This window comes from Mustelus asterias, chromosome 5 (genome assembly GCF_964213995.1).
Source record: "Mustelus asterias chromosome 5, sMusAst1.hap1.1, whole genome shotgun sequence".
Taxonomy (NCBI): domain Eukaryota; kingdom Metazoa; phylum Chordata; class Chondrichthyes; order Carcharhiniformes; family Triakidae; genus Mustelus; species Mustelus asterias.
The window spans coordinates 62,653,079-62,679,895 of NC_135805.1; the positions used below are offsets into that span (position 1 = coordinate 62,653,079).

The window sequence follows — 26,817 nt, forward strand, 5'->3', positions numbered from 1 at the left end:
ATCAGCTCCATACTGGAATTCTGAGATGCACAGAGCTAAATAAAAACTGTCAGGATTTACTCCCATTTTCCCATTGGGAACTTCAAATTTTTGGGGGAGAATCCTGGCCCATATATAATTGCGAATTCCTTCTTTATACCAAATGATCAGAAGTAGGATTGTATTCATTGGAGTTCAGAAGAATAAGGCGGGGGGGGGCGGGATTTATAGAAAACTATAAATTTTTAACAGGAGTAAACAGGGTAGATGAAAGGAGGTGTTCCCGATGGTGGGGGTGTCCAGAACCAGGGGTCACAGTCTGAGGATACAGGGTAGATCACTTAAGACAGAGACGAGGAGAAATTTCTTCACCCAGAGAGTAGTCAGTCTATGGCATTCGTTACCACAAAAAATAGTTGTTGCCAAAACATTGAGTGCTTTCAAGAAGCATTTAGATATAGCACTTGAGGCGAAGGGGATCAAACGATATGGGGGGAAAACGGGATCAGGCTATTAAGTTGAATGATCAGCCATGATCATAATGAATGGTGGAGCAGGCTCGAAGTGCTGAATGCCCTCCTCCTGCTCCTATTTTCTGTATTTCTCTATGGTTCTAAGATCCTGAGAGTTATATTACTGCAAGTTTGGCAACTTGTGAAGAACACTGGAGTCCTTTATGGGTTTACTAACATTTTTCCTAATCAAACACAAGGGACTGAAATTCACCAGATTCTTTCAGGCCTAAGCTAGATTACAACAGGAAAGTGGTAAAATTTCAGCTCCATGATAAATTTCCATTATATCAAGTCAAGCAACCTCTAAATCAAGTCTTGTTTTAATATTTCTATTTAAAATTAACTTAAAATCATCTGTTAATTGAAATAATTGGTATAATTGAAACCAATGTTTATTTTCCTCTGTTTATTAGTTTCAGCAAAAATTTTGGATACAGATGTTAAAGTGAGGACTATTGCTTAACATGCATGTCTAACTTTTTTGCCAATGATTAGGCCTTTCAGAAAATTGAAATCATATGTATTCTGTATGCTAAACTAATATTTCTTTTTCAAACCAAACTATTTTTTAAGGTGACTTACTTTTGAAAGTCAGGTGATCTTTCAATTACATTTAGAAATTCTGCAAATGACAACATGCCATCATTGTTTAAATCTGCTTCATCCATGATCTATTAGGGATTTTTAAAAAAGAAAAAATAAGTGACAATTTATAACTTGCTGAATTATTTAGTTTGCATATCTCATGTCATATGTAAATTCTTAAAGCTTGATAGATACGGTAGGATGCAAGAAACATCAATTGGAGATTCTGATCATTTGCACTGTGAATAAGTAGCAAGTAAATTTATCTCTTTTTTGACAAATTGAAAGATAAACTGGAAACCAAATTCATCTTTTTAATCATTCAACCTATTTTCAATTTGGCAAAGGAGCGGATCTAACATTTTGGTCATTAGATTCTAATTAGAATTGCGACAAGGCCATTGACATATAATTGACATAAATTTCTTCCTTCTGGTAGTCAAATGCTCTTATTACTGAATTCAAACTTCATTAATGTATCTCTGTCCCTATTTTGTCTTATAGAGTTCCTAATGTCTTATTCATATTTCAGTCACTCTATTCATTTGCCTTGGGAATGCATACGTAATTAACATTTGATTTGTTTGTGTATATATTTAAATTGCATTTCAACATTATACTTTCAAAAGTGTTATTAGTATTTTCCGACAGGCTGCAGTTGTACTTTGAGAAGCTCAGGGCATCCAGCCAGGACCAGTCCATCACAATATTGGCAGCCTGGCAAGAAGGTAGCTGAGAAGGAGGGGCTCCAATCTCTGAAGGCAGAGGGCGTAGAGCAACAGCAGATTATGCTGGTTTTGTGGGATCTTTCTTTGGCAAATCACCACCTGATACTTTGTGGAGCGTGTCTAGTGCATACTCTGACAAATTAACACCAAAAATGGCAGAATCGTATATAAATCACAAGTTGCCTATTAGTAATTTAAATAGGCCTAGCACCTGAATTGGAGAGAACTCTGGCCTAGAGAAGTATTGTCTCTCTCACTATGGCCGTGGCAATGTGATGATAATCATTACTTACCATATTCAGGATGTAATCATCCTGATTCCATTGAGCAAGCGACCTGAAAATCCAGCCTTGTGTTTCTCAAAGATAAGGGTCAATATTTGTGTGTAGCATAGATTAGGTAGCAATGTGTCTGAATATATTTCCTCACACCCTGCTTCCTGCGAGGACTTGACGCTATTCTCCATTCCTCTGCCTCCATCACTTTCTGTTCTGATGATGCAACCTTTCACACTAAAAGTTCTGATGCATCTTCCTTGCTCTTCAACTGAGAATTTCACCCCACTCTCCCTCTCACTCCTCTGCAACCACATTTTCTTCTTTTGCAGACCACTTTAAATATCTGTCCTCTCATTCTTGACTCTTTTACAAGTGGGAATAGTTTCTCCCTATCTATTCTGTTCAACCCCCTCATGATTTTGAACATTTCTATCAAATTTTCTCTTAGCCTTCTTCTCTCCAAGGAGAACAGTCCCAATCTATCCTCATAACTGAAGTTTCTCATCCCTGGAACCGTTCTTGTAAGTCTCTTCTGCACCATTTCCAATGCATTCAGATCCTCTCTACAGTGTGGCACCCAGAATTGTAGATAATATGCCAACTGAGGTCTAACTGGTGTCTTATATAAGTTCAGCATAACCTCCTTGCTCTTATTCTCCATGCCCCTATTAATAAAGCTGAATACTATATGCTCTATTAACTGCTCTTTCCACCTGTCCTGCCACCTTCAATGAGTCAATGTCTTGACTGCTGTACAAACTATTCACAATTGTATTAACTCTTGATTCCTAGCCTCTATTAAAATGGCATAAAACTTTTGATTTATCTCTGAAGTTTGCTTTCTCACTTTAAATCTGGTTACTGAATTGTCTTGTTAACTCAGAAGACTTTATTTACTCTTCCTTGAATTCTTCTGAACAATACTTTGGTCTCTGTTCTTTTGTCTTCAGTTTTCTTAAGACATTCTTTCTGTCCCAATTCCCTAATTATCTGGGCAGTATCTGGTTCCTTGGGAAGCCTGGCTCTTTGCAGCTCCTGTGTCCTGTCCAACTTTTCCTGGCAGAGTTGCGAGATGTTTACTCCCTGGTATTCTGTCTCCAACTGCCAACAAATTCAGCTAAAAGAACAAAGGAAATCCCTTCCCTCTGAAAAGTGGCCCCCTGTTGCTAAGCAACCACTGATAGTTTAATTATTCTTCACGCTGGAGCCCTCTCTAAGCACTTCCCACAGTTTTGCCACTCCATATCCACCCTCTTCCCTGCCTGTCCAACATGTCCCTGACAGATAAAAGCAAATTACTGCAGATGTTGGAATCTGAAACAAAAACAGAAAGTGCTGGAAAATCTCAGCAGGTCTGGCAGCATTTGTGGAGAGAGAACAGAGCTAACATTTTAAGTCTGTATGACCTTCATCAGAGCTGTCCTTGATAGCTTGACCTCAGTGAGGTCTCGAACTAAACTGAATGTCTGGGCCAATCATTGAATGCTACTTGCTTGGCCTACCACAGTGGCCATCACTCCTGCTTGGCACTCCATATGGCTGGCAGATCTATGAGGCTGGATATCCTGGAGATGAATGGAAGTCCTGCTTCATATTAAGCAAAGTACTGTCGCCTCAAAATGTAAAACAGCACGAGCTGAGTAAGCAGAGGTGAGCTTGCTGCCAAAACCTGTACTGTGGTGTGGGGATTCCATCCTCTGTGTAAAATCTAGCCCCATATTATTGTCCTAAATTACAACAAATTTAAATAAAACAGTTACTTACCCAGTGAGTCAATGTTAAAATATTTGTTTCATCCATCATTCCATTAGTTAAGCGTTGTATGATATTCTGTATATCTTCTTTATCAATGTAGTTATTTCCATTTATATCTATGTGCACAAGCAAAGATGATTGTTACAATACAGTCTGCTAAACAAAACAAAAACAGATAATACATGCTGCTTAGGTTTTACAAGACAGATATCTGTAACAGGCATATAGAAATTTGACTTAGTGACATACCATAAAATAATTGAAATTAGCCAATCAAAAACCCAAGTAAATATTTTACAATCCCGACCTTGTAATTAATGCTGGAACAGACTTGTCTGTAATTAAGAAATCTTAACTGGTAAACCTTGCTGATATTTTGACATGTCCTGGCAATAGTATTGCTATACTGTATGTATCATTAACTATCGAACTAATTTATGAACAAAAGCAATACAAAGTACACTTGTAACACCAAATACAGTTGGCAAGTTGGATCAAAGTTGGCTCAGTGACAGGAAACAAATGGTAATAGTTGATGCATGTTTTTGCAAATGGAAAATAACTTCCAGTGGTGTTCCACAGGGTGCAGTATTGGGGCCCTTGCTGGTTGTTGTATATATTGCTTTAAACTTAAATGTGGGTGGCGCGATTGGGAAATTTGCAGGCAACACAAAAATTGGCCGTGTAGTTGATAGTGAAGAGAATAGCTGTCGATTCCAGAATGACATCAATGGTTTGATTCAGTAGGCAGAGAAGTGGAAAATGGAGGTTAGTTCGGGTAAATGTGAGGTAATGCACTTGGGGAGAGCAAACAAAGCAAAGAATCAGATAAATGGGAAGATATAGAGGGATTGGGGAAGTGAAATACCTTGGAGTGCAGGTGCACAGGTCCTTGAAGGTGGCAGGACAGGTGGACAAGGTGGTCAAGAAGGCATATAGAATGCTTTACTTTATTGGGTGAGGTATTGAATACAAACGCAGGGACGTAATGTTGGAACTGTATAAAATGCTGGTTAGGCCACAGCTGGAATTTTGTGTACAGTTCTGGTCACCACATTACAGGAAGGACATTATCGCTCTGGGGAGAGTGCAGCAGAGATTTACAAGAATATTGCGAGGGTATGAAAATTGCAACACTGAGGGGAGATTAGATAGGTTAGGGTTGTTTTCTTTAGAACAGAGGCTGCTAGGGGGTGTCCTAATTGAGGCTTAAAAATTAAGGGGCCAAGACAGGCTAGACAAGAAAAACTTATCTTCCCTAGCTGAGGGATCAATTACCAGGATGAATAGATTTATGGTGATTGGTAGAAGGATTAGAGGGGACAAAAGGAAAAACCTTCTCACCCAGAGGGTGGTAGACATTTGGATTTATTGCCTAAATTGATGGTTGAGAATGAAACTTTCAACTCATTTAAAAGGTACTTAGATCTGCACCTGAGTTGCTATAACTTTCAAGCCTACGGACCAAGTGCTGGAAAATTAGATTAAAATGATTGGCTATTTTATTTTACTCTTTTTGGCCAGCGCAGACATGATGGGCAGAATTTCACAAGATTTTTTCTAAGTGTCGGGCAGGCGTGAAGCTGGGAGAGTCCCAGATCCGTTTTTTGGGTGCGTTGTCAGGGCCAATCTTATGCACTCTGTCTGCAAAAGTTTGGGCAAGTCCGTTTCTCGCTACAGAAGGCAGTGCCCGAAAACCTGCAGCTCCGATCGGAACCTCAAACTGCACATGCGCAGAAAAAAATAATGATATAAAGCAGCTCCTCTGCTAGATCCCTCCTGGGCCAGATTCAGCCTCCCCCTGGCCCCCACAAACATTGGGCCCCTCCACCCCAGATTCACTTGCACATGACCTCCATCAACCCCTGGCCCCGATGGTTGTCTGACACGACCCTCTCTCCCTCTCTCTCCCCTGCCCCCAATCAGCAATCAGCACACCAGCAAATCATCATAGAGATACAAATTCATCCCCGCGCTCCCTGATCGAAATCTTATTATAGAATCATACAATGCACAAGAGGCCCTTCGGCCCTTCACACCAACACACGAGAAACACCTGAACTCCCACCTAATCCCATCTACCAGCCCATAGCCTTGAATGTTATGACGTGCCAAGTGCTCAAGACATTAAGAGGAAAAGACAAAGTAGATAAAGACAAACTATTTCCACCAGTTGGAGATTCTAGAACTAGGGGGCATAGTCTAAAAATTAGGATCAGACCATTCAGAAGAGATTTTAGGAAGCGCTTCTCCACACGCAGAGTGGTAGTGGTTGAAACTCTCTTCCACAAATGGCAATTGATGCTAGATCAGTTGCTAATTTTAAATCTGAGATAGATAACCGTTTGTTAAGCGAAGGTATTAAGGGAAATGAGCCAAAGGCAGGTATATGGAATTAGGCACCAAATCAGCCATGATCTAATTGAATGGCAGGGGCTGAACAACCTACTCCTGTTCCTATGTTCATTTCTCCTTTGACTGTCTCTCAGTTAATTTCATTTATGTCACCCATCTCCTGCTCCTTGAACCCATTCTTACGAAACTACTGACCATTTAGATATGCTTCCTGAACCCCATGCTAGATAATATGATTCCATCTCTTCAGCCTACCGTCCTGTCCTTTTTAAAAAAAACTTTCCTCAAAGAACACCTCATTGACTCCTCTACTCTTAACTCTTAACCAACCTACCTCCAAGCTTCCATTCAAAAAACTGCCCAGATAGTTGTTTGGGGAGTGAGGTTGACCATTACTCTATTAGGTAATGAACCTTGCTACTATCAATAAACCATATTACTGCTAATAAACTTGATTGCTGCTTACTTACGATTACTATTATTTCTAAGTACTACTAATTAATAAACCTTAAAATTTTCAGTAATACTAATAAACGTTGCTTAAATTTAAAGGATAAGACTCACCGGCTATTCCCTTCCTCCCTGTTGGAGTCACTTAAATGCTTAAACTTTCTGACAATTTTTAATTTCCCTGCTGTTTAGACTCAGTCCCTAATATTGGAGAAAGGAAAAACAGCAAAAATACTCACCAGCCAATCACCGCATGGCTCTGAGAAGAATATACATATATTTAACTCTGCTCTCAATTAACTTTAACATCATCCTTCTTCCTCAATCAAAATATAAATTAAACTGATTTCCTATCAAGTATCAACTTTTATTTAAAAAAGATTAAACTTTTACACTCTATATTTAATTTTACTCAATAAAGGAATTTAAATGAGGAAAAACATACCATAGATCCGAAAGGCATAGTCTGCTTTTACATTAAGCGATGCATTTTCACTGAAGGCTGATATCATTTCCAGGAATTCTTCAAATGAAAATAATCCCTCTTCATTCCAGCTAAACACCTTACATATTTGGTCTTTAAATGGATTCACCTGTTTCAGATCACAGATGACAGACATTAACTGTGAATATGGGTTAAATACTAAAAGATTGCTCAAGATTACTCATAGCTATATAGTATAATCGTGCCAAACTCCAACATTTTCTTTCATTTCAATGACAACCAAGTGAATTGAGACTTTTTTCCACTTGGTGGGTTGCAATTATTAACCAGTAGTCTCTTCACTACTAATACACTGGACTCTCTTGCTAACACTCTTTGTTACATCATTCTTTTAACGGCGAAGGAAGAGACTCCTGTGACTTGCAAATCTAGGAAGCGATTCTCCCATCCCACTGTGCTGATTTTTTAATGCAGCGGGATGGGAGATTTCAATGGGATCAGATTAGTACAATCCGTGCTGGGTGTCCGGCCCCGAGCACATCTCCCAGCGTCAAATTTCCGGTGCCGTCGGCTCCATGCCAGAAATAGGCACGGAGCGTCATGAATTATTTAAATAAGTATTTTAATGAAATTTAAATACAATTAGTGGGCCCGGGACTGAAATCTCTGGGCCAACTAGCCCCTCCCACCTTGCTAGGAGTATTTCGCTCCAGCGGGGTTTATAGTAGCTCCCCACTTTTGGGGAGTTAGAGGCCCACCCCCACTGGAGTGAAGGGGGGGCAATCAGGGCCCTCCAGAGGGTCGGATATGAGGGGGTGCTCCCTTAGCATTGGCACCTTGGCAGTGCCAGCCTAGGCCCCCTGGCACTGCCCAATGAGCAAAGTGCCAATGCCCAGGGGGCATCTTGGCACCACCCATTAGCCATGGGGCAGTGCCAAGGGGGCCGGTCGTGTTGGGTCAATCAGTGGGGGTGGGGGTCCCACTGTCAGTCTGTAGTCAGGATCGGTGGGGGAGGGACGGAGGCCAGCGATCAGGGCTGGTTATCAGAAGGAGTGGGGGGGTGCTGGAAGTCAGAATGGGCCGGTAGGGGGGATGGGTCAAGGCTGGCCCAGGAATGTTCGGGGGGGCTAGCGATCGGGCCGTGGGGGCGGGGGGGGGGGGGGAGGGGGGGGGGGGTGAGAGAGCCAGCATTGCAGGTATCGCAGAGCCAGCCAGCAATCGGGAAGCCGGCAGGCAGGGGCCACTGCGCATGCATGATCTGGGCGCTGACAAATCGGCACATGTGCAGTAGCCCGCTCAGCGCCATCTTGCCAGCCTTCTGGGTGGGAACAGGCCCCACCCACAACTTTCCAGCATGATTCCCGCTTGGGCTCTCTGCGATGCACAGTGTGTGGGAGATTCATTTTCAAACTCCCACTGAAAAATCCAGCGTGATTTATTCCAGTTTTCACGCAAATTCGACATTTAGAAATATTTTGGGAAAATCCTGGCCCTACTCTTTCTTGTGTTGACATCTTGGCTGCTGCTTGGGAAATCTGGTCCAGTTGGCTATCTGTAAGTGTGTATTTGTTAAGGCAGCAAAGAGCAGACTTATCCAACCACACAATTCTCATTGCACCACTGACACTTACATGGGGCTGGGCTCATCACTTCTACTCATCTACCCATATCATCCACACAGAGTCCTTTTGTGAGGGACTGACTGCAGCATTTTAAGAAGTCTAACAACACCAGGTTAAAGTCCAACAGGTTTATGCGCAGAGCCGCACTCTCCAAAAGCATCCATAGAGTGCCAATGTCTTACAAGTTGTGAACACACAGATTAGAAGCAGATTCCTCAATACTCAACCATAGCACTGAAGCCTCTTGACAGCCTATCAAATTGATTAGATAACTCCTTGTTTGATGCCTAAGTTCTCTTTTCATGGCTGGGCATCTGAACTCCACAGGTGGAGTTTTCCTAAGACATGACTAAGTTTAATCTTTGGTGACAAAACCATTGTGATCCATGCTGGTATGTCAGGCATGAATCGGATCGCAATCATTCCACACTTAGTGCACTGAAAAGAACTCCACGTGAAACGCGCCAGTATGGAGTCCCCAGACATGTGATTCCCCTAAACTGACTGGCAGCTGTGCAGTGTTAACAAGGGGGAGCTGCATTTAAACATTCCCTCTGCACTCATAGCCAGTCAAGCCGGGGGTTGGCAGCATGGAGAGCAGCAGCATGCTTCATGGAGGCAGATTTCATACGGCTTCTGGACACAATGGGAGAGGTGGGCCACCCTGTACCTGAGTGAGTAGGTGACCCAGAAGCAGGGAAGCAAATGCAGCCTAGGATGTGATGACTGCAGTGGTCAATGCCAGCGGCCTGACACTGAGGACTATAACCAATGCCAGAAGAAAATGAATGACCTTATTGGGTTGCAAGTGTTCATCAGTGCCATCCTGGCATCTGTACCGTCTGTCACACCTGGAATGTCCACATCAATCCACTTCCTGACACCCAACATCTTCCATAATCCCTCAGGCACTCCTCATCACAACCCCTTCCCGTTGAGGTGCCAAAATATGTCACCTATCCATCCCACACCCCAGGCTTGCCAGCCATCAGGCTTTCAGTCATTCTCTTTTGTCTCCACAGGAGAATATAGCCCATAATAAAAGGGAAGGAGAGAAGACTAGTGGGGGAATTCTTGAGTTGCGCCCCTCTATGAGGAGAGTGCAATGGAGCAGTACATCGAGAAGCCAACTAGGGATCATCCACACCATTCACATTAACCCTCTCTATTAGTTTATCAAAGAACTTAGTCAAGTGTGCTCGTCATTTATTTTCCTTTAGCAAATTCATGCTGGTTGTCATTTGTTAAACAATGTTTTCCAAATGGCAATTCATTCTTCCTTAGACCATGGTCTCTAGAAGACACCCTCCCCCCAACAATGTTAGCCTAACTAGCCTATTGTTACTGAGTTAATCCCTCTCCTCTAGTTTGGAGAGGAGCATATATTTCCAACTCCAATCCTCTGGTACCACTCTAAGGAGGAATGAAAGATTGTGGTCAAAGCTTCCGTAATTTCCACTATTACTCAGATTGCCTAGGATGCATCCCAGCTAAATCCACTTTATTTTTGGGCTGGACATTTTATTCCCACCAGGAAAAGACTGCAGGTGGATGGACAATGAAAATAGCAGTACCAGCTGGCATGCTGGCTTTCAGCGCCGGTGAGTTTCAGCAGAGCTGGGAGGTAGCCAGTCCTGCAAACCCACCTGATTTGCAAATAAGTTTAATTAAGAGAGTAAAGGAGCTCATTGTGAGCGAGATTCTGGTTCGGGCACACTGGCTGCATGTTAGATTAGAAACAGATCAGGTGCAGAGAGGTGGCAATGTAACTGGGGGCCACACATAGCCAACCACGCAATTAAACAGAAAGTGCAAGGAAGGCTCAGCAGGTTTGGCAGCATCAGTGGAGCAAGAAAGAGAGTTAACATTTCGAGTCCATATGACTTCTTCAGAGTTAAAGAGGGGGAGAAATGTGATTAATTATATGCTGCATGAGAAGGGGTAGAGCAGAGCAGAAGGTCAGTGATTGTTGGGAGCAGGAGAGACAGCAACAAAGATATATAGGTCACGAGGCGGAGGAAGCAATAATGGCAATGTGGAGTACTATAAAAGGTCTAGTAGTTGCACAAAGGTAAAATATCAGAATGTTAATAAAGGCCAATACTCAGTTGAAAGCAAAACAAAAGAACAAGTGACCCAATAGGTAAGGGGAAGGGGTGGGGGGCGGGGTTGTGGTGCTTTACATTGGGACAAAAAATGTTTTGGATATTAAAAAAAGGTCAAGATGAAGGAACAAGGTCACAGTGTAAAGTTGTTGAGCTCAATGTTGAGTCCTGAGGGCTATAACGTGCTTAATCGGAAGATGAGGTGCTGTTTCTCCAGTTTGCATTGGGTTTCACTGGAGCATTGCAGCAGACCAAGGACGGACATGTGAGAATGAAAGCAAGATGCTGAGCTGAAATAGCAAGCAATAGAAGGGTTGGGTCATGCTTGCAGTCTAAGTGAAGATGTTCTGTAAAATGGTCACTGAGTGTATGTCTGGTCTACCCAATGTAGGGGAGACTGCAATGGGAGCAGCAAATACTATAGAACAAATTGAACAAAGTACAAGTGAAATATTATTTCACTTGAAGGACGTTTGGGGCCTTGAACAGTGAGGAGGGAGGACATGAAGAGACAGGTGATTGACAAAGCTGTCATCGAGAAAAAGACAAAGGGAATGGAAATGGTGGTGACCATGGCTAAGAAGGGTGCTGATAGCGGCACATAAAGAGATCACCTTTGTCAAGTTCTCCCGTCTCCACCAACCACTGGCTCTCTATCCAGCGCCCACAGCCCAGCCCCTCAGCCCAACCCCTGCCTCCTCGCTGCAACAGTATACACCTTATCCTATTCTCTATTGTCGTCCGTGGTAGGGAAGTTGTTGGAGAGGATTCTTAGAGACAGGATGTATGTGCATTTAGAACGGAACAATCTCATTAGTGACAGACAGCATGGTTTTGTAAGAGGGAGGTCGTGCCTTACAAATTTGGTGGAGTTTTTTGAGGAAGTGACAAAAACGGTTGATGAAGGAAGGGCCGTGGATGTCGTCTATATGGATTTCAGTAAGGCATTTGACAAAGTCCCACATGGCAGGTTGGTTAAGAAGGTTAAGGCTCATGGGATACAAGGAGAAGTGGCTAGATGGGTGGAGAACTGGCTTGGCCATAGGAGACAGAGGGTAGTGGTCGAAGGGTCTTTTTCCGGCTGGAGGTCTGTGACCAGTGGTGTTCCGCAGGGCTCTGTACTGGGACCTCTGCTATTTGTGATATATATAAATGATTTGGAAGAAGGTGTAACTGGTGTAATCAGCAAGTTTGCGGATGACACGAAGATGGCTGGAATTGCGGATAGCGAAGAGCATTGTCGGGCAATACAGCAGGATATAGATAGGCTGGAAAATTGGGCGGAGAGGTAAGGGGTAAACCTTTTAGTACTGAGGTGAGGAGAAATTTCTTCACCCAGAGAGTGGCGAATGTGTGGAATTCACTATTTATCCGGAGTTTAATCCGGATAAATGCGAAGTGATGCATTTTGGAAGAAATAATGTAGGGAGGAGTTATACAATAAATGGCAGAGTCATCAGGAGTATAGAAACACAGAGGGACCTAGGTGTGCAAGTCCACAAATCCTTGAAGGTGGCAACACAGGTGGAGAAGGTGGTGAAGAAGGCATATGGTATGCTTGCCTTTATAGGACGGGGTATAGAGTATAAAAGCTGGAGTCTGATGATGCAGCTGTATAGAACGCTGGTTAGGCCACATTTGGAGTACTGCGTCCAGTTCTGGTCGCCGCACTACCAGAAGGACGTGGAGGCATTGGAGAGAGTGCAGAGAAGGTTTACCAGGATGTTGCCTGGTATGGAGGGTCTTAGCTATGAGGAGAGATTGGGTAGACTGGGGTTGTTCTCCTTGGAAAGACGGAGAATGAGGGGAGATCTAATAGAGGTATACAAGATTATGAAGGGTATAGATAGGGTGAACAGTGGGAAGCTTTTTCCCAGGTCGGAGGTGACGATCACGAGGGGTCATGGGCTCAAGCTGAGAGGGGCGAAGTATAACTCAGACATCAGAGGGACATTTTTTACACAGAGGGTGGTGGGGGCCTGGAATGCGCTGCCAAGTAGGGTGGTGGAGGCAGGCACGCTGACATCGTTTAAGACTTACCTGGATAGTCACATGAGCAGCCTGGGAATGGAGGGATACAAACGATTGGTCTAGTTGGACCAAGGAGCGGCACAGGCTTGGAGGGCCGAAGGGCCTGTTTCCTGTGCTGTACTGTTCTTTGTTCTTCTTTGTTCTTTGTTCAGCTTTGATAAAGAGTCATCCAGACTCAAAACATTAACTCTGTTCTTTCTCCACAGATACTGTCAGACCTGCTGAGATTTTCCAGCATTTTCTGCTTTTTTTTGCGATTCCAGCACCAGCAGTAATTTGCTTTTACACTTTGAAAGGAAGCCGATATTGATCAGCACACAACATTGGATTTATGGCTGTTTTAAAATCACAAATATGAACTGAACTATCTAAAGTAAAGTTTATTTATTAATCACAAGTAGGCTTACATTCACACTGCAATGAAGTTACTGTGAAAATCCCCTAGTTGCCATACTCCAGCGTCCATTTGCGAGAATTTAGCACTGAACGAGAATTTAGCATGGCCAATTCACCTAACCTGCACATCTTTGGATTGTGGGAGGAAACCGGAGCACCCGGAGGAAACCCACGCAGACACAGGGAGAATGTGCAAACTCTGCACAGACAGTGCCCCAAGCCGGGAATCGAACCCAGGTCCCTGGCATGTGAGGCAGCAGTGCTAACCACTGTGCCACCCATGACAGGTACAATGAGGGGGTAGACTCATTGTAACTGGCTCTAACACACATAGACATAGGAAACATAGAAACTAGAAGCAGGAGTACGTGATTTGGCCCTTCGAGCCTGCTCCTTTATTCATTATGATCATGGCTGATCATCAAATTCAATATCCTGATCTTCCTTTTCCCCCCATATTCTTTGATCCCTTTAGCTCCAAGAGCTATATCTAATTCCTTCTTGAAATCAGACAACATTTTGCCCTCAACTACTTTCTCTGGTAGCGAATTCCACACATTCGCCACTCTCTGGGTGAAGAAATTTCTCCTCACCTCAGTACTAAAAGGTTTACCCCTTACCCTCAAACTATGACCAGTGTTAACAAGTCATCCTTATTCTTCTATGGCCTTGGGATGAATGGCATATGGCACCACTCTTGCTTTGACACGTTTTGGTTGACTATTAGACTTTACCTTGAGTTTCACTTGAACTCCCTTCATGAGCCAAGTATCTCTTTGAATACACTCTTGTATTTACCCAGAAGGTGATATAGGTCTGTTTTGACATTGACCAATCTATTGACAACACTCCAGTTAAGCTTTATCTTCTCCAACCATGATCTCCCAAATAGAGCTGGAAAATTACCATAGATCACAAGGAGGCTACTCTGCTGCTGTCCACTCAACTCTACACTGACCATGATGTAACCTTTTAACGGCACAATCTCCTCCTTGCGTGTTCTTAAAATCACATCAGCTGGTTTTAAAGGAAGATGTTTCTGCTTTTGTTAATATGTATTCTCAGGAATTAAACATGCAGCAGCACCAGTATCAACCCCCATCCTAATAGGTTGTCCACTTAACTTTGGAATCACACAGAACCTATGTGATCCACCCTGTATGGATAAGATGTTCTGTTGGAGCTCTTCATCATATCTCTGGACATTCTCTTCTTAAGTAAGAGTTTTAACACCACCAGGTTAAAGTCCAACAGGTTTATTTGATAGCAAATGCCATTTGCAATGGCATTTGGTAGCAATGGCATTTGCTACCAAATAAACCTGTTGGACTTTAACCTGGTATTGTTAAAACTCTTACTGTGTTTACCCCAGTCCAACGCCGGCATCTCCACATCATTCTCTTCTTCACAGCCATAATTCCTTTTTTCCACTTTGTAAATTATTTTTGTGGAATGCAACTTGTTCTTTTTTTTGAAGGTACTGAGATTCTTCTTCTGACTATTCTTCTCAAAGAAAGCTGGTCTAGCCCAACAAATTTTGCAATGTGATCCATTTTTCCACAATTCTTGCATTGACTATCCCTACTCCAGCATTCACTTGCTGAATAGCTCATTTTGGCACATCTTGATGACATGTTGCTGTTTAGACATTTTATGGACAATTCCCAACTTGTGAATCTTCATTCCTGCATCAAATTGTAAAGCCTCTTCACCAGCTAGTTCCATCGACACTGCAAGTTCTACCGCAGTCTTTGAAGTCAAAGCATGTTCAGCAAGCAATCTTCTTTAGATAATCTCATTTTCAAGAGCACAAACTAGATTATCTTGAGAAGCTTCTAACGACTCACCAAACCTAATGTTGTTTTTTTCATTTATTCGTGGAACATGGGCATCACTGGTTGGTCAGCAATTACTGCCCATTCCTAGTTGCTCTTGAGAAGGTGGTGATGAGCTGCCTTCTTGAATCACTGCAGTCCATGTGTTTTGGGTTGATCCATAATGCTGTTAGGGAGGGAATGCCAGGACTTTGACCCAGCGACTGCGAAGGAGCGGCGATATATTTCCAAGTCAGGATGGTGAGTAGCTTGGAGGGGAACTTACAGGTGGTGGTGTTCCCATGTATCTGCTGCCCTTGTCCTTCTAGATGGAAGCGGTTGTAGGTTTGGAAGGTGCTGTCTAAGGATCTTTGGTGTACTGCAGCAGTGCATCTTGTAGATACTGAGCGTCAGTGATGGAAGGAGTGAGTGTTTGTAGATTTGGCGCCAATCAAGCGGGCTGCTTTGTCCTGGATGGTGTCAAGCTTCGTGAGTGTTGTTGGAGCTGCACCCATCCAGGATGTGGGAGTATTCCATCACACTTCTGACTTGTGCCTTGTAGATGCTGGACAGGCTCTGGGGAGCCAGGAGGTGAGTTACTCGCCTCAGTATTTCTAGCCTCTGACCTGCTCTTGTAGCCACTGTGTTAATGTGGTGAGCCCATTTGAGTTTTGGGTCAATAGTAATCCCAAGGATGTGCCAGTCTTTTTAAGGTTGCCACAAACTGAGCAATGCTTTCACCTTCCACTCGATTCCTTTGGTGGAACCTGATTTATTCCACAATGATCAGTGGCATTGGAGATTAATGCTAGTCAAGGATCTTTGTCAAGTCATCGTATGTTTTGATTCCCAGATAATATGGATGGACCAAATTCCAGAGAGACTTAAAGGTTTTACTTCCTATTGCACTGAGAAAAACTGGTACGGGCAACTCATTTGCAATTTTATTTGCTTGTACAAAGTACTAAAAGTTCTCTGTGGAGAAACTCTGTGATTCATTTTCTTCATTGAAAGGCCCCTCGGATCCTAACTGACCTGCCATTTCTCTTGCAGGCGCCAGCAACTTGTGATTGCTCAGTATATTTTTTTTTACTGTCTTCCCAGTACTCGGACAGCATGGTTGCACAGTGGTTAGCACTGCTGCCTCACAGCACCAGGGTCCTGGGTTCAAATCTGGCCTGGGATCACTGTTTGTGTGGAGTTTGCACATTCTTCCCGTTTCTTCCGGGTGCTCCAGTTTCCTCCCACAGTCCAAATATGTGTGGATTAGGTTGACTGGCCATAGTAAATTGCCCCTTAGTGTCAGGACTAGCAGGATAAGTACATGGGATTGTGGGGATAGGGCCTGGGTGGAATTGTGGTCAATGCAGAATCGATGGGCCAAATGGTCTCCTTCTGCACTGTAGGGATTCTATGTATTCTCTGTTCATTTTTTTGTTGCCCTGGAGACTGTTGACTTAATGTATTTTTTTTTCCAATTGGCCCCAGCAAAGCATTCTGTCTTTATAAGTATGCCAGATGCTGCCTAGAATCTCACCCTTCTTTGGTTGGTAAAATTATCCCTCTTTTAAAACCACACATGGATTTTTTAAAAACTTGTCTTCCTGTGCTGGCACTTCAATCTTTAATCTTGTTGTAGCTTCTCCCCAACCATCTAATATTTGAAGTGTGAGGACCCACAGTTTTTTTAAAAACTTAATCTTTTCTTGATGTTATCGATGAAACAAACTCCTAACTCATCACCAATTTTATGTTTGTAATGTTAGGGGTTATGGGTTTAACAAAAAGAAAAGATGTGTGGGGCGATTAAGCAGTGCAGCAGGCTGAGAGACTTAAGCGTAGGTCATTTAGGTTGAGTCTGGGAGACTCGCGGAGGCCGTGGTGTCCAGCAGGAAGCCTGTGAAACGCCCTCCGCTGATGTCTCACGGCATGTCTTACTCTTATAGTATATGTATCAGTCAGTGATATTGGTGACAGAGAGATGTTTGGAGGGTTCCCAGTTTCATGTGGCATCATCATTGGCCTCCTTGGCCCCTTGTGACTAAGTGACCATTTGTGCTGCAAGTCCCCATGCCAGAAACTATCCTGGTTAGAGCATAGGCTAACAGGGGTTTCCTAGAGGTGAAAGGAAAGAACTCTGGTTCTCAATGACATCTCTCTTCCAGAACAGGACTAGCTAGTCAATCATCGTCAGAGCTCCTGAATATTGCAAAAATGTCTTGTTCTGGTGTCAAATTACCAAGTCAACTTTGAGAGTTGACTGTATTCTTCAATTCCGATGTGGAGATGCCGGCGTTGGACTAGGGTAAACACAGTAAGAGTTTTAACAACACCAGGTTAAAGTCCAACAGGTTTATTTGGTAGCAAATGCCATTAGCTTTCGGAGCGCTGCTCCTTTGTCAGATGGAGTGGATATCTGCTCTCAAACAGGGCATACAGAGACACAAAATCAAGTTACAGAATACTGATTAGAATGTGAATCTCTACAACCAACCAGGTCTTAAAGATACAATGTGAGTGGAGGGAGCATTAAGCACATTTAAAGAGATGTGTATTGTCTCCAGACAGGACAGCCAGTGAGATTTTGCAAGTCCAGGAGGCAAGCTGTGGGGGTTACTGATAATGTGACATAAATCCAACATCCCGGTTTAGGCCGTCCTCATGTGTGTGGAACTTGGCTATCAGTTTTTGCTCAGTGACTCTGTGCTGTTGTGTGTCGTGAAGGCCGCCTTGGAGAACGCTTACCCGAAGATCAGAGGCTGAATGCCTGTGACCGCTGAAGTGCTCCCCCACAGGAAGAGAACAGTCTTGCCTGGTGATTGTCAAGCGGTGTTCATTCATCCGTTGTCGTAGCGTCTGCATGGTTTCCCCAATGTACCATGCCTCGGGACATCCTTTCCTGCAGCGTATCAGGTAGACAACGTTGGCCGAGTTGCAAGAGTAGGTACCTTGTACCTGGTAGATGGTGTTCTCACGTGAGATGATGGCATCCGTGTCGATGATCCGGCACGTCTTGCAGAGGTTGCTGTGGCAGGGTTGTGTGGTGTCGTGGTCACTGTTCTCCTTCTTCAATTCCACCAGCAGAAATCTCACTATGGAGCCAATCCAAAGCAAAAGGGACCCTGCTTACCTTCCTGAACATTAGTCGATAATTGACGAGCAGTGTTTGACCCCACCCAATTAGACAGCAGGTACCTTCTTACAATCACTGCTCTAGTCACACAACTAAATTTAAAATGTGAAAGTGCATTGTCACCATGTTAGTAATTACAACATCCTATATGTGACTTTACCTCCCTGGTAAAGCAAGCTTCCACAGTGCATACAAACTAATAGAAAGACAACTTGAATAATACGAAGTTGGACACTTTACTGTTAAAAATCTGTTCCATACAAACCTTTATTGCTGGAATACTGCTGACCTGTTCAGATGTGATAACATGTGTTTTGGAGTCAGTTACTTCACCAGCTAACTGAAGAAATGTCTGGTGAACACTAAAACATGAAATATATAGTGATAAATTTGTTAATTGAAGTATAACAATCATGTATAATCACATTTATATACTCATTTCTTTCACTTCAGATTTTCTCCAATGAAATATTTTATGTTAATATAGTAACAACACGAAGCATTTGAAAAACCTGTGACTGTGAGAGACATTGGGTGGAATTTTATTTATTAACTGATTGGACAGAATGGTGAGGCCAGCTGTGGGCTGGAAACCCTTTTGTTTCATCAGTGAACTTTGGAACATGCATTAGCACCTTGCCTCTGGGTTTCCTGAACAATCAAAGAAGGCCAGTGAGATGACGAGCCAAAGCTGTAATGGAAAAAATGGTGATTAAAGTCTGAGCCCCCTGAAGGTGAGCTCTCTCAACATCTCACAGATGTTGAGGGAGCTCACCTTCTACCCTTTCTTCATTCATTCTTGGGATATGGGCATCGCTAACAAGGCCAGCATTTATTGTCCATCCCTAATTGCCACAGTGCTGTTGGGAAGGGAGTTCCAGGATTTGGACACAGTGACAGCGAAGAAACAGCAATATATTTTCAAGTCAGGTTGGTGGAAGGGAACGTCCAGGTGGTGATGTTCTCATGTGTCTGCTGCCCTTAAATCTAGATGGTAGCAGTTGTAGGTTTGGAAGGTGCTATCTAATGAGACTTGGTGAGCTCCTGTATCTTGTAGATGGTACACACTGCTGCCACTGTACAACACTGGTGGAGAGAGTGAATGTTTGTGTATGGGGCACCAATTACGGGGGCTGCTTTGTCCTGGATGGTATCTAGTTTCTTGAGTGTTGTTGGAGCTGCATTCAACCAGACAAATGGATAATATTTCATAACACTCCTGACTTGTAGAGGGTGGACAGGCTTTGGAGTCAGCAGGTGAGTTATTCACCGCAGAATCTCTTGCCTGTCAGCAGTTCTTGTAGCCACAGTATTTAGCTAGCTGATGCAGTTCAATTTCTGGTCAATGGTGGCCCCCAGGATGTTGATAGTGGGGGAATCAGCAATAGTAATGCCATTGAATATCAAGGGGCATGGTTAGATTCTCTCTTGTTGAAGATGGTCATTGCCAGCCACTTCTGCGGTGTGAATGTTACTGCCACTTGTCAACTCAAGCCTGGATATTGTCTAGGTCTTGCTGCTTTAGTCATGATGTGGAGATGCCGGCGTTGGACTGGGGTAAACACAGTAAGAGTTTTAACAACACCAGGTTAAAGTCCAACAGGTTTATTTGGTAGCAAATACCATTAGCTTTCGGAGCGCTGCTCCTTCGTCAGATGGAGTGGAAATCTGCTCTCAAACAGGACACAGAGACACAAAATCAAGTTACAGAATACTGATTAGAATGCGAATCTCTACAGCCAACCAGGTCTTAAAGATACAGACAATGTGAGTGGAGGGAGCATTAAGCACAGGTTAAAGAGATGTGTATTGTCTCCAGACAGGACAGCCTGCAAGTCCAGGAGGCAAGCTGTGGGGGCTTACTAATAGTGTGACATAAACCCAACATCCTGATTAGGCCGTCCTCATGTGTGCGGAACTTGGCTATCAGTTTCTGCTCAGCGACTCTGCGCTGTCGTGTGTCGTGAAGGCCGCCTTTGAGAATGCTTACCCGAAGATCAGAGGCTGAATGCCCATGACTGCTGAAGTGCTGTTGCTGCTTTAGGACATGGACTGTTTAGTCACCAACATAGAAACATAGAAAACAGAAGCAGGAATAGACCATTCGAACCTGCTCCACTATTCATTATGACCATGGCTGATTATCCAAATCAATGGCCTGATCCTGCCTTCCCTCCATATCCTTTGACTCCCCTCGTCCCAAGAGCTTGTTTAACTCCTTGAAAACATACAATGTTTTGGCCTCAACTGCTTTCTGCGGTAGAGAATTCCACAATCTCACAACTCTGTGAAAAATTTACTCCTCATCTCCATTCTAATGGTTTACCCTGTAGCCTTAGATTATGGCCCCGATTCTGGACTCCTTCACTGACAGGAACATCCTTCCTGCATCTACCGCCTAGTCCTATTAGGATTTTATAGATTTCTATGTGAGCCTCGCACCCCCACCCCCCCCCCACCATTCTTCTAAACTCCAGTGAATATAATCATAACTGACTCAAACTCTTCTTATACATCAGTGTCGTCATCCCAAGGATCAGTCTGGTAAACATTCTTTGCAGTCCCTCGATAGCAAGAACATCTTTCCTCAGATCAGGAGTCCAAAACTTCACACAATATTCCAGGTGTTGCCTCACCAAGGTCCTATACAATTGCAGCAAGACATCCCTGCTCCTGTACTTGAATCCTCTCGCTATGAAGGTCTACATACTATTTGTCTTCTTTACCACCTACTGGACCTGCATGCTTACCTTCAGCGACTGGAGTATGAGGACACCCAGGTCTTGCTGCATATTCCCTTCTCTTAATTTATAGCCATTCAGATAACAATCTGCCTTCCCGTTTTTGCTACCAAAGTGGATAACCTCACATTTATCCACATTATCATGCATCTGCCCATTCACTCAGCTTGTCTAAATCACACGGAAGCATTTCTATCCTCCTCAAAGTTCACACTCCCACCCAGCTTTGTGCCATCTGCAAATTTGGAAATATACATTTAGTTCCCTCATCTATATCATTACTATATATTTTGAATAGTTTGGATCCTGGCATCGATTCCCGCAGTAACCCACTAATCACTGCCTGCCAATCAGAAAAAGAACCGTTTATTCCTACCCTGTTTCCTGTCTGCCAACCAGTTTTCTATTTCAATACACTATCCCCAATCTCATACATAGATGCCAATCTTCGGCCAATTCAATAAATTGCACATGATATGGAATGGGTGAAGACACTGGATACTTCAAAGGTTATGGATCCTGACAATATTCAGACATTATTACTGAAGACCTGAGCTCCAAAACTTGTGCCCCTGGCCAAGCTATTCCAGGACAGCTACAGTACAGCTACACCATTGGCATCAACCCAGCAATGTAGAAAATTGCCCTGATATGTCCTCTGTACATAAAGCATGACAAATCCAACCAGGCCAATTACCACCCCATCGGTCTACTCTTGATCATCAGCAAACTGATGGAAAGTGCAATGCAATCAAGTAACACTGGCTTAGCAATAACCTGCTGATGCTTAGCTTGGATTCCCTCTGGACCACTCAGTTCCTCACCTCATTTGATTCAAACATGAACAAAAGAGCTGAACTCCAGTGGTGGTTTGAGTGATTGCCTTTTATACCAAGACAGTCTTTGACATCAAGACAGCGTTTGACCAACTGTGGCATCAAGGAGCCCGAGCAAAACTGGAATTAATGGAGCTCAGGAAAAAAAAACTCTCCACTAGTTGGAGTCATACCTAGCACAAAGGAAAATGGTTGAGGTTTTTGGAGATAAATTTCAGTTCTGTGACATCACCATGCACCTTGTGTTGGAAGTCTTGCCTCCTTTGAGCTGGACCTCTGCGTTCAATCCCCCCTGTCCTGTAGAGCAACATGTAGGCAGTGGTACAGTGATACTGTCACTGGACTAGTGATCCAGAGACCAGGTTAATGCTCTGGGGACCTGGGTTCAAATTTCACCATGGCAGATTTAATGAAAATCTGGAAATAGAAATATAGAAACCCATCTGGTTCATTAATGTGCTTTAGGGAAGGAAATTTGCTATCCCTGCCTGCTATGGCCTACATGTGGCTCCAGATCCACTGCAATGTGGCTGACTCTAAAATGCCCTCTGAAATGGCATAGCAAACTACTCAGTTCAGTTCAAGGGCAATGGGAGATGGGCAACAAATGCTGGCCCAGCCAGTGATGCCCACAACTTATGAATGAATAAAAAATGTGGCTAAGAAGATAGCTGGTGTTGCTGCTCAAGTTGCTCATTTGAAGTGCAATGATAAAATTGCATAAGCTCTTCTCGTGCAGTCTTGACAACAGAGAAGTGCAGATCAAGCTGAGTGATGTCTAATGCAGGCAAACTGATTTCCAAGGAGGTGCAAATCACCTATCAAGTGGGAAGAGTACACAATCAGAATTGTTGCAAGCACCAGTCTCTCACCTAGATATGGTAGCAGCTATTCAGTTTCGCTATCAGTTGTACTGAATAAGCACTCCCTCCTGTACTCTTGCCTGGTTGATCTTGGCCAACTCCAGTTTGGGAAATCTAAGTTCTGGCTGTTAAAGCCAGAATGCTGGATAAAATCCTCAGATAATTGCCTCTGCCAATATTTTAGTTATTTACTCAACAATTCTGCAGGTGTTTCTGGCTCACCTGCAACCCCACGCAGTTTAATCCAGGAACCTAACATACTTTATTTAAAGCTTTAAACTCCACCCACCATATCCAACCGAGAACGAAAAAACAGTTTGGATCTATGTTCCATTTTAAGGTATACAAGAGTAGTTCAGATCCGTTTTCTTATTTCCTTGCTTCACTGATTTTTTCCTTCTGGAAAATGCATCTCCCTTTGGCAGTTAAAATTGTGCTCATTATGTAAAAGCTAGATCTTTATTTCAGACTTGCTAGGGTACAATTTCAGAACACCAGAAATGTGCAGTACCCCACTCGACATGACTATTCTTCACAAAATAATCAAGAGAGTATCAGGGTTTTATTTGACTGCAGAGGTATCATAGCTGAGTTCAATCCTGTCCTCAATTGACATCAATCCTGTCCTCAATTGACATCAACATATATAGGCATTTTTGAACAGGAAATCAGGAGACAGTGATCAATCATTGGATTTTGCTTTCCGAGCCCAGGGTGAGATTAATTATAGAATTTTAAATGCTATCCTAACTGAGTCCAGCTAAGCCAGCATAGATCTAGAATCAATTCTGAGATCTTTTGGTATTTTGCAGTGCTACAATAGATAGTGGTTGGGATTTTATGGCCTCGCTCATCCCAAAACTGTAAATCCTGCCCGAGGTCAACAGACCTTCCCATGTTCCGCCCCTCGCCTACTCCGATTCCTATGGCAGGTGGGGCGATAAAATTCCGGCCAGTGTATCCATCAAGCTAGAGAGCTTTTTATAACAGAATTTGGTATGAAATTTAAGTACAAACATTTAGTTTTAATAAAGTTGGCAAATTTCAAGAAAATTCCATATGAAAGTCTAATCATGCTTCATGAAAATTATATTCTAGATTAAATTTGAAAGTGAAAATTAATAAGTGATGTTCTCTGACCTACTGAATATTCCCAGCATTTTTTGTTTTTATTTCAGAGAGCCAACATCCATGGTCTCTTGCATCCTTTAATATTCTTCTTTCCAAGCAATTAATTCTGTTAAAATAATTTATCGACTCTGGTGCAGCAAGTTAATAACATTTTTAATTATTTCATGGGATGTGGATGTCACTGTCTAGGCTACCATTTGTTGCCCATCCTTCATTGCTCTTGAGAAGATGGAGGTGAGGAACTCATGTAATCTTTTCTAACATCCTTTTTTTGTGATTGCCTTAATTTGATACTGTGCTGATTGTGCCTTTAAGGGCAGGCTCTCCTGGCTTGAGGAACCAATTGATGTGCGACAATCAAGCACGAGGTACAAGGCTTCAGCGATTGAAGGCTTTTATTGACAAACAATGGAACTATCTAACACAAGTACACCAATTCAGACTGGAGGGGTCCCGCCTGAGCAGAGGGTCTTATACCTCTCCCCAGGAGGCGGGGCCCGACCGGGATGTGCCATAACAACATCTACCACAGGTAAACACCCTAACCCAACAACATTATAACAACCCCCACAGTGGCAACACCCTAACCCAACAGTAACATTGGAATAACCCCACAGTGGTAACCAACGATGGTTCACCACATTCACCCCTCCTTTAAAAACAAAGGCCAGCGGGGTGCGAAAACAGGTCACATATATACAAATTTCACAAGTCCAGACGGTCTGGAGGACCGCACCGTCGCTGTGATCTCCTCAACACCGGTTGCGACACCGGAGCAGGTGCTTGCGGTGGCGTTCTCTCCAAAACAGCGTCCGGCTGTCCCCTCGAGGACTCCCGGGCTGGTTGACCCTGGTGAGGCGATGGTGCAGGGGATCCTGGAACCTTCTGTGGTGGCGCCGATCTCCGAGTCTCAGGCAAGCTGTACATGGGAGTATAACTGTTATGCACTGGTCCCGGTGCTGACCGCGCCACGTCTGGGGAAGAAAGAAGTGAAAGGGGGTTCATCACGGGGGGTATAGGAGCGACAGGAGTTGCTATGTCCCCTGCGGGCGCCAGGTCTCGAATCGAGACTGTGTCCTCTCGCCCGTCAGGATATGCCACATAGGCATACTGAGGGTTGGCGTGGAGGAGTTGGACCGGTTCGACCAAGGGGTCGGACTTGCGGGCCCTCACATGTCGCCGCAGAAGGACGGGTCCTGGGTACGTCAACCAGGCTGGTAAGGAGATCCCCGAGGACGACTTCCGAGGGAATGAGAACATCCTCTCGTGGGGAGTAGCATTGGTTGCCGTACACAGGAGGGAGCGAATGGAATGAAGCGCATTTGGAAGGACCTCCTGCCAACGGGAGACTGGAAGGCCCCTGGATTTCAGCGCCAATAGGACAGCCTTCCAGACTGTAGCATTCTCCCTCTCCACCTGTCCGTTACCCCTAGGGTTGTAGCTCGTGGTTCTACTAGAGGCAATCCCGTATGAGAGCAGGAATTGCCTCAAGTCGTTACTCATGAATGACGAGCCCCTGTCGCTATGTATGTAGCAGGGGTACCCGAACAGGGTAAAAAGATCACTGAATGCCTTAATCACTGTGGCAGTCGACGTGTCCGCACAGGGGACAACAAACGGGAACCGGGAGTATTCATCTATTATATTGAGAAAATAGACATTCCGGTCCGTTGAGGGAAGGGGGCCCTTAAAATCCACACTCAGCCTCTCGAAGGGGCGAGTGGCCTTGACCAATTGTGCCCGGTCCGGTCTATAAAAGTGCGGTTTGCATTCCGCGCAAATCCGACAGCTTCTCGTTACTGACCTGACATCCTCCACCGAATAGGGCAGGTTGCGGGCTTTTACGAAGTGGTAGAGTCGGGTGACTCCAGGATGGCACAGGTCATTGTGGAGGGCCTTCAAGCGGTCCTCCTGCATGATGGCGCATGTTCCGCGCGAGAGGGCATCCGAGGGCTCATTGAGCTTCCCTGGACGATACATAATATCGTAATTATAGGTGGAGAGCTCAATTCTCCACCGCAAGATCTTATCATTCTTGATCTTGCCCCTCTGCGTATTACTGAACATAAACGCCACGGATCGTTGATCCGTGATCAGGGTGAACCGCTTCCCCGCCAGGTAATGGCGCCAGTGTCTGATGGCCTCCACAATGGCCTGAGCCTCCTTCTCCACCGCTGAGTGCCGAATTTCGGGACCTTGAAGGGTGCGGGAAAAAAACGCGACGGGCCTGCCTGCCTGGTTTAGTGTGGCGGCCAGGGCGAAATCCGATGCATCACTTTCCACCTGAAAAGGGATGGATTCATCCACCGCGTGCATCGTGGCTTTCGCAATGTCGCTTTTCAAAGCCTTGAAGGCCAATTGGGCCTCCGGCGTGAGTGGGAAGGTCGTGGACTTGATGAGCGGACGGGCTTTGTCCGCGTAGTTGGGGACCCACTGCGCATAATAAGAAAAGAAGCCGAGGCATCTCCTCAGTGCTTTTGTGCTAGCGGGCAAGGGAAGTTCAGTAAGGGGGCGCATACAGTCTGGATCAGGGCCGATGACCCCGTTTTCCACCACGTATCCAAGGATAGCTAACCTGCGCGTACGGAATACGCACTTCTCCGTTATAGGTCAGATTCAGGCGAGATTGTGCGCAGAAAGTTTTGGAGATTCGTGTCAGGTCCTGCTGGTCATGGCCGCAGATGGTGACGTTATCCAGGTACGGGAAGGTAGCCCGCAACCCGTTCTGGTCCACCATTCGGTCCATAGCACGCTGGAAGACCGAGACCCCATTGGTGACACCAAATGGAACCCTAAGAAACTGATACAGACGACCATCCGCCTCAAAAGCCGTGTATTGTCGGTCCTCTGGGCGGATGGGGAGTTGATGGTAGGCGGACTTAAGGTCTATGGTGGAGAACACCCGGTACTGCGCAATCTGATTGACCATATCAGATATGCGCGGGAGAGGATACGCATCCAGCTGCGTATAACGGTTAATGGTCTGACTGTAGTCGATGACCATCCGAGGTTTGTTCCCGCTTTTAACCACCACGACCTGCGCTCTCCACGGACT

General features: G+C 44.3%; 1 protein-coding gene across 3 annotated transcripts in view; it reads right to left on the reverse strand.

Moving 5' to 3' along the window:
• Positions 1-26,817, reverse strand: part of LOC144494106 (calcium and integrin-binding family member 4-like) — a 40,269-nt gene that overhangs the window by 3,252 nt on the left and 10,200 nt on the right. For 2 of the 3 annotated variants that reach the window (XM_078213689.1, XM_078213688.1), the window contains exons 3-5: positions 18,457-18,553; positions 7,091-7,238; positions 3,850-3,956 (exon numbers count right to left, since the gene is read on the reverse strand). In XM_078213689.1, the coding sequence (XP_078069815.1) occupies positions 3,850-3,956; positions 7,091-7,157 (174 nt within the window). In that variant the 5' untranslated portion in view covers positions 7,158-7,238; positions 18,457-18,553. Of the gene's footprint in view, positions 1-1,076; positions 1,166-3,849; positions 3,957-7,090; positions 7,239-18,456; positions 18,554-26,817 lie in introns of all 3 variants that reach the window. The other variant, XM_078213687.1, reaches the window with a different exon arrangement.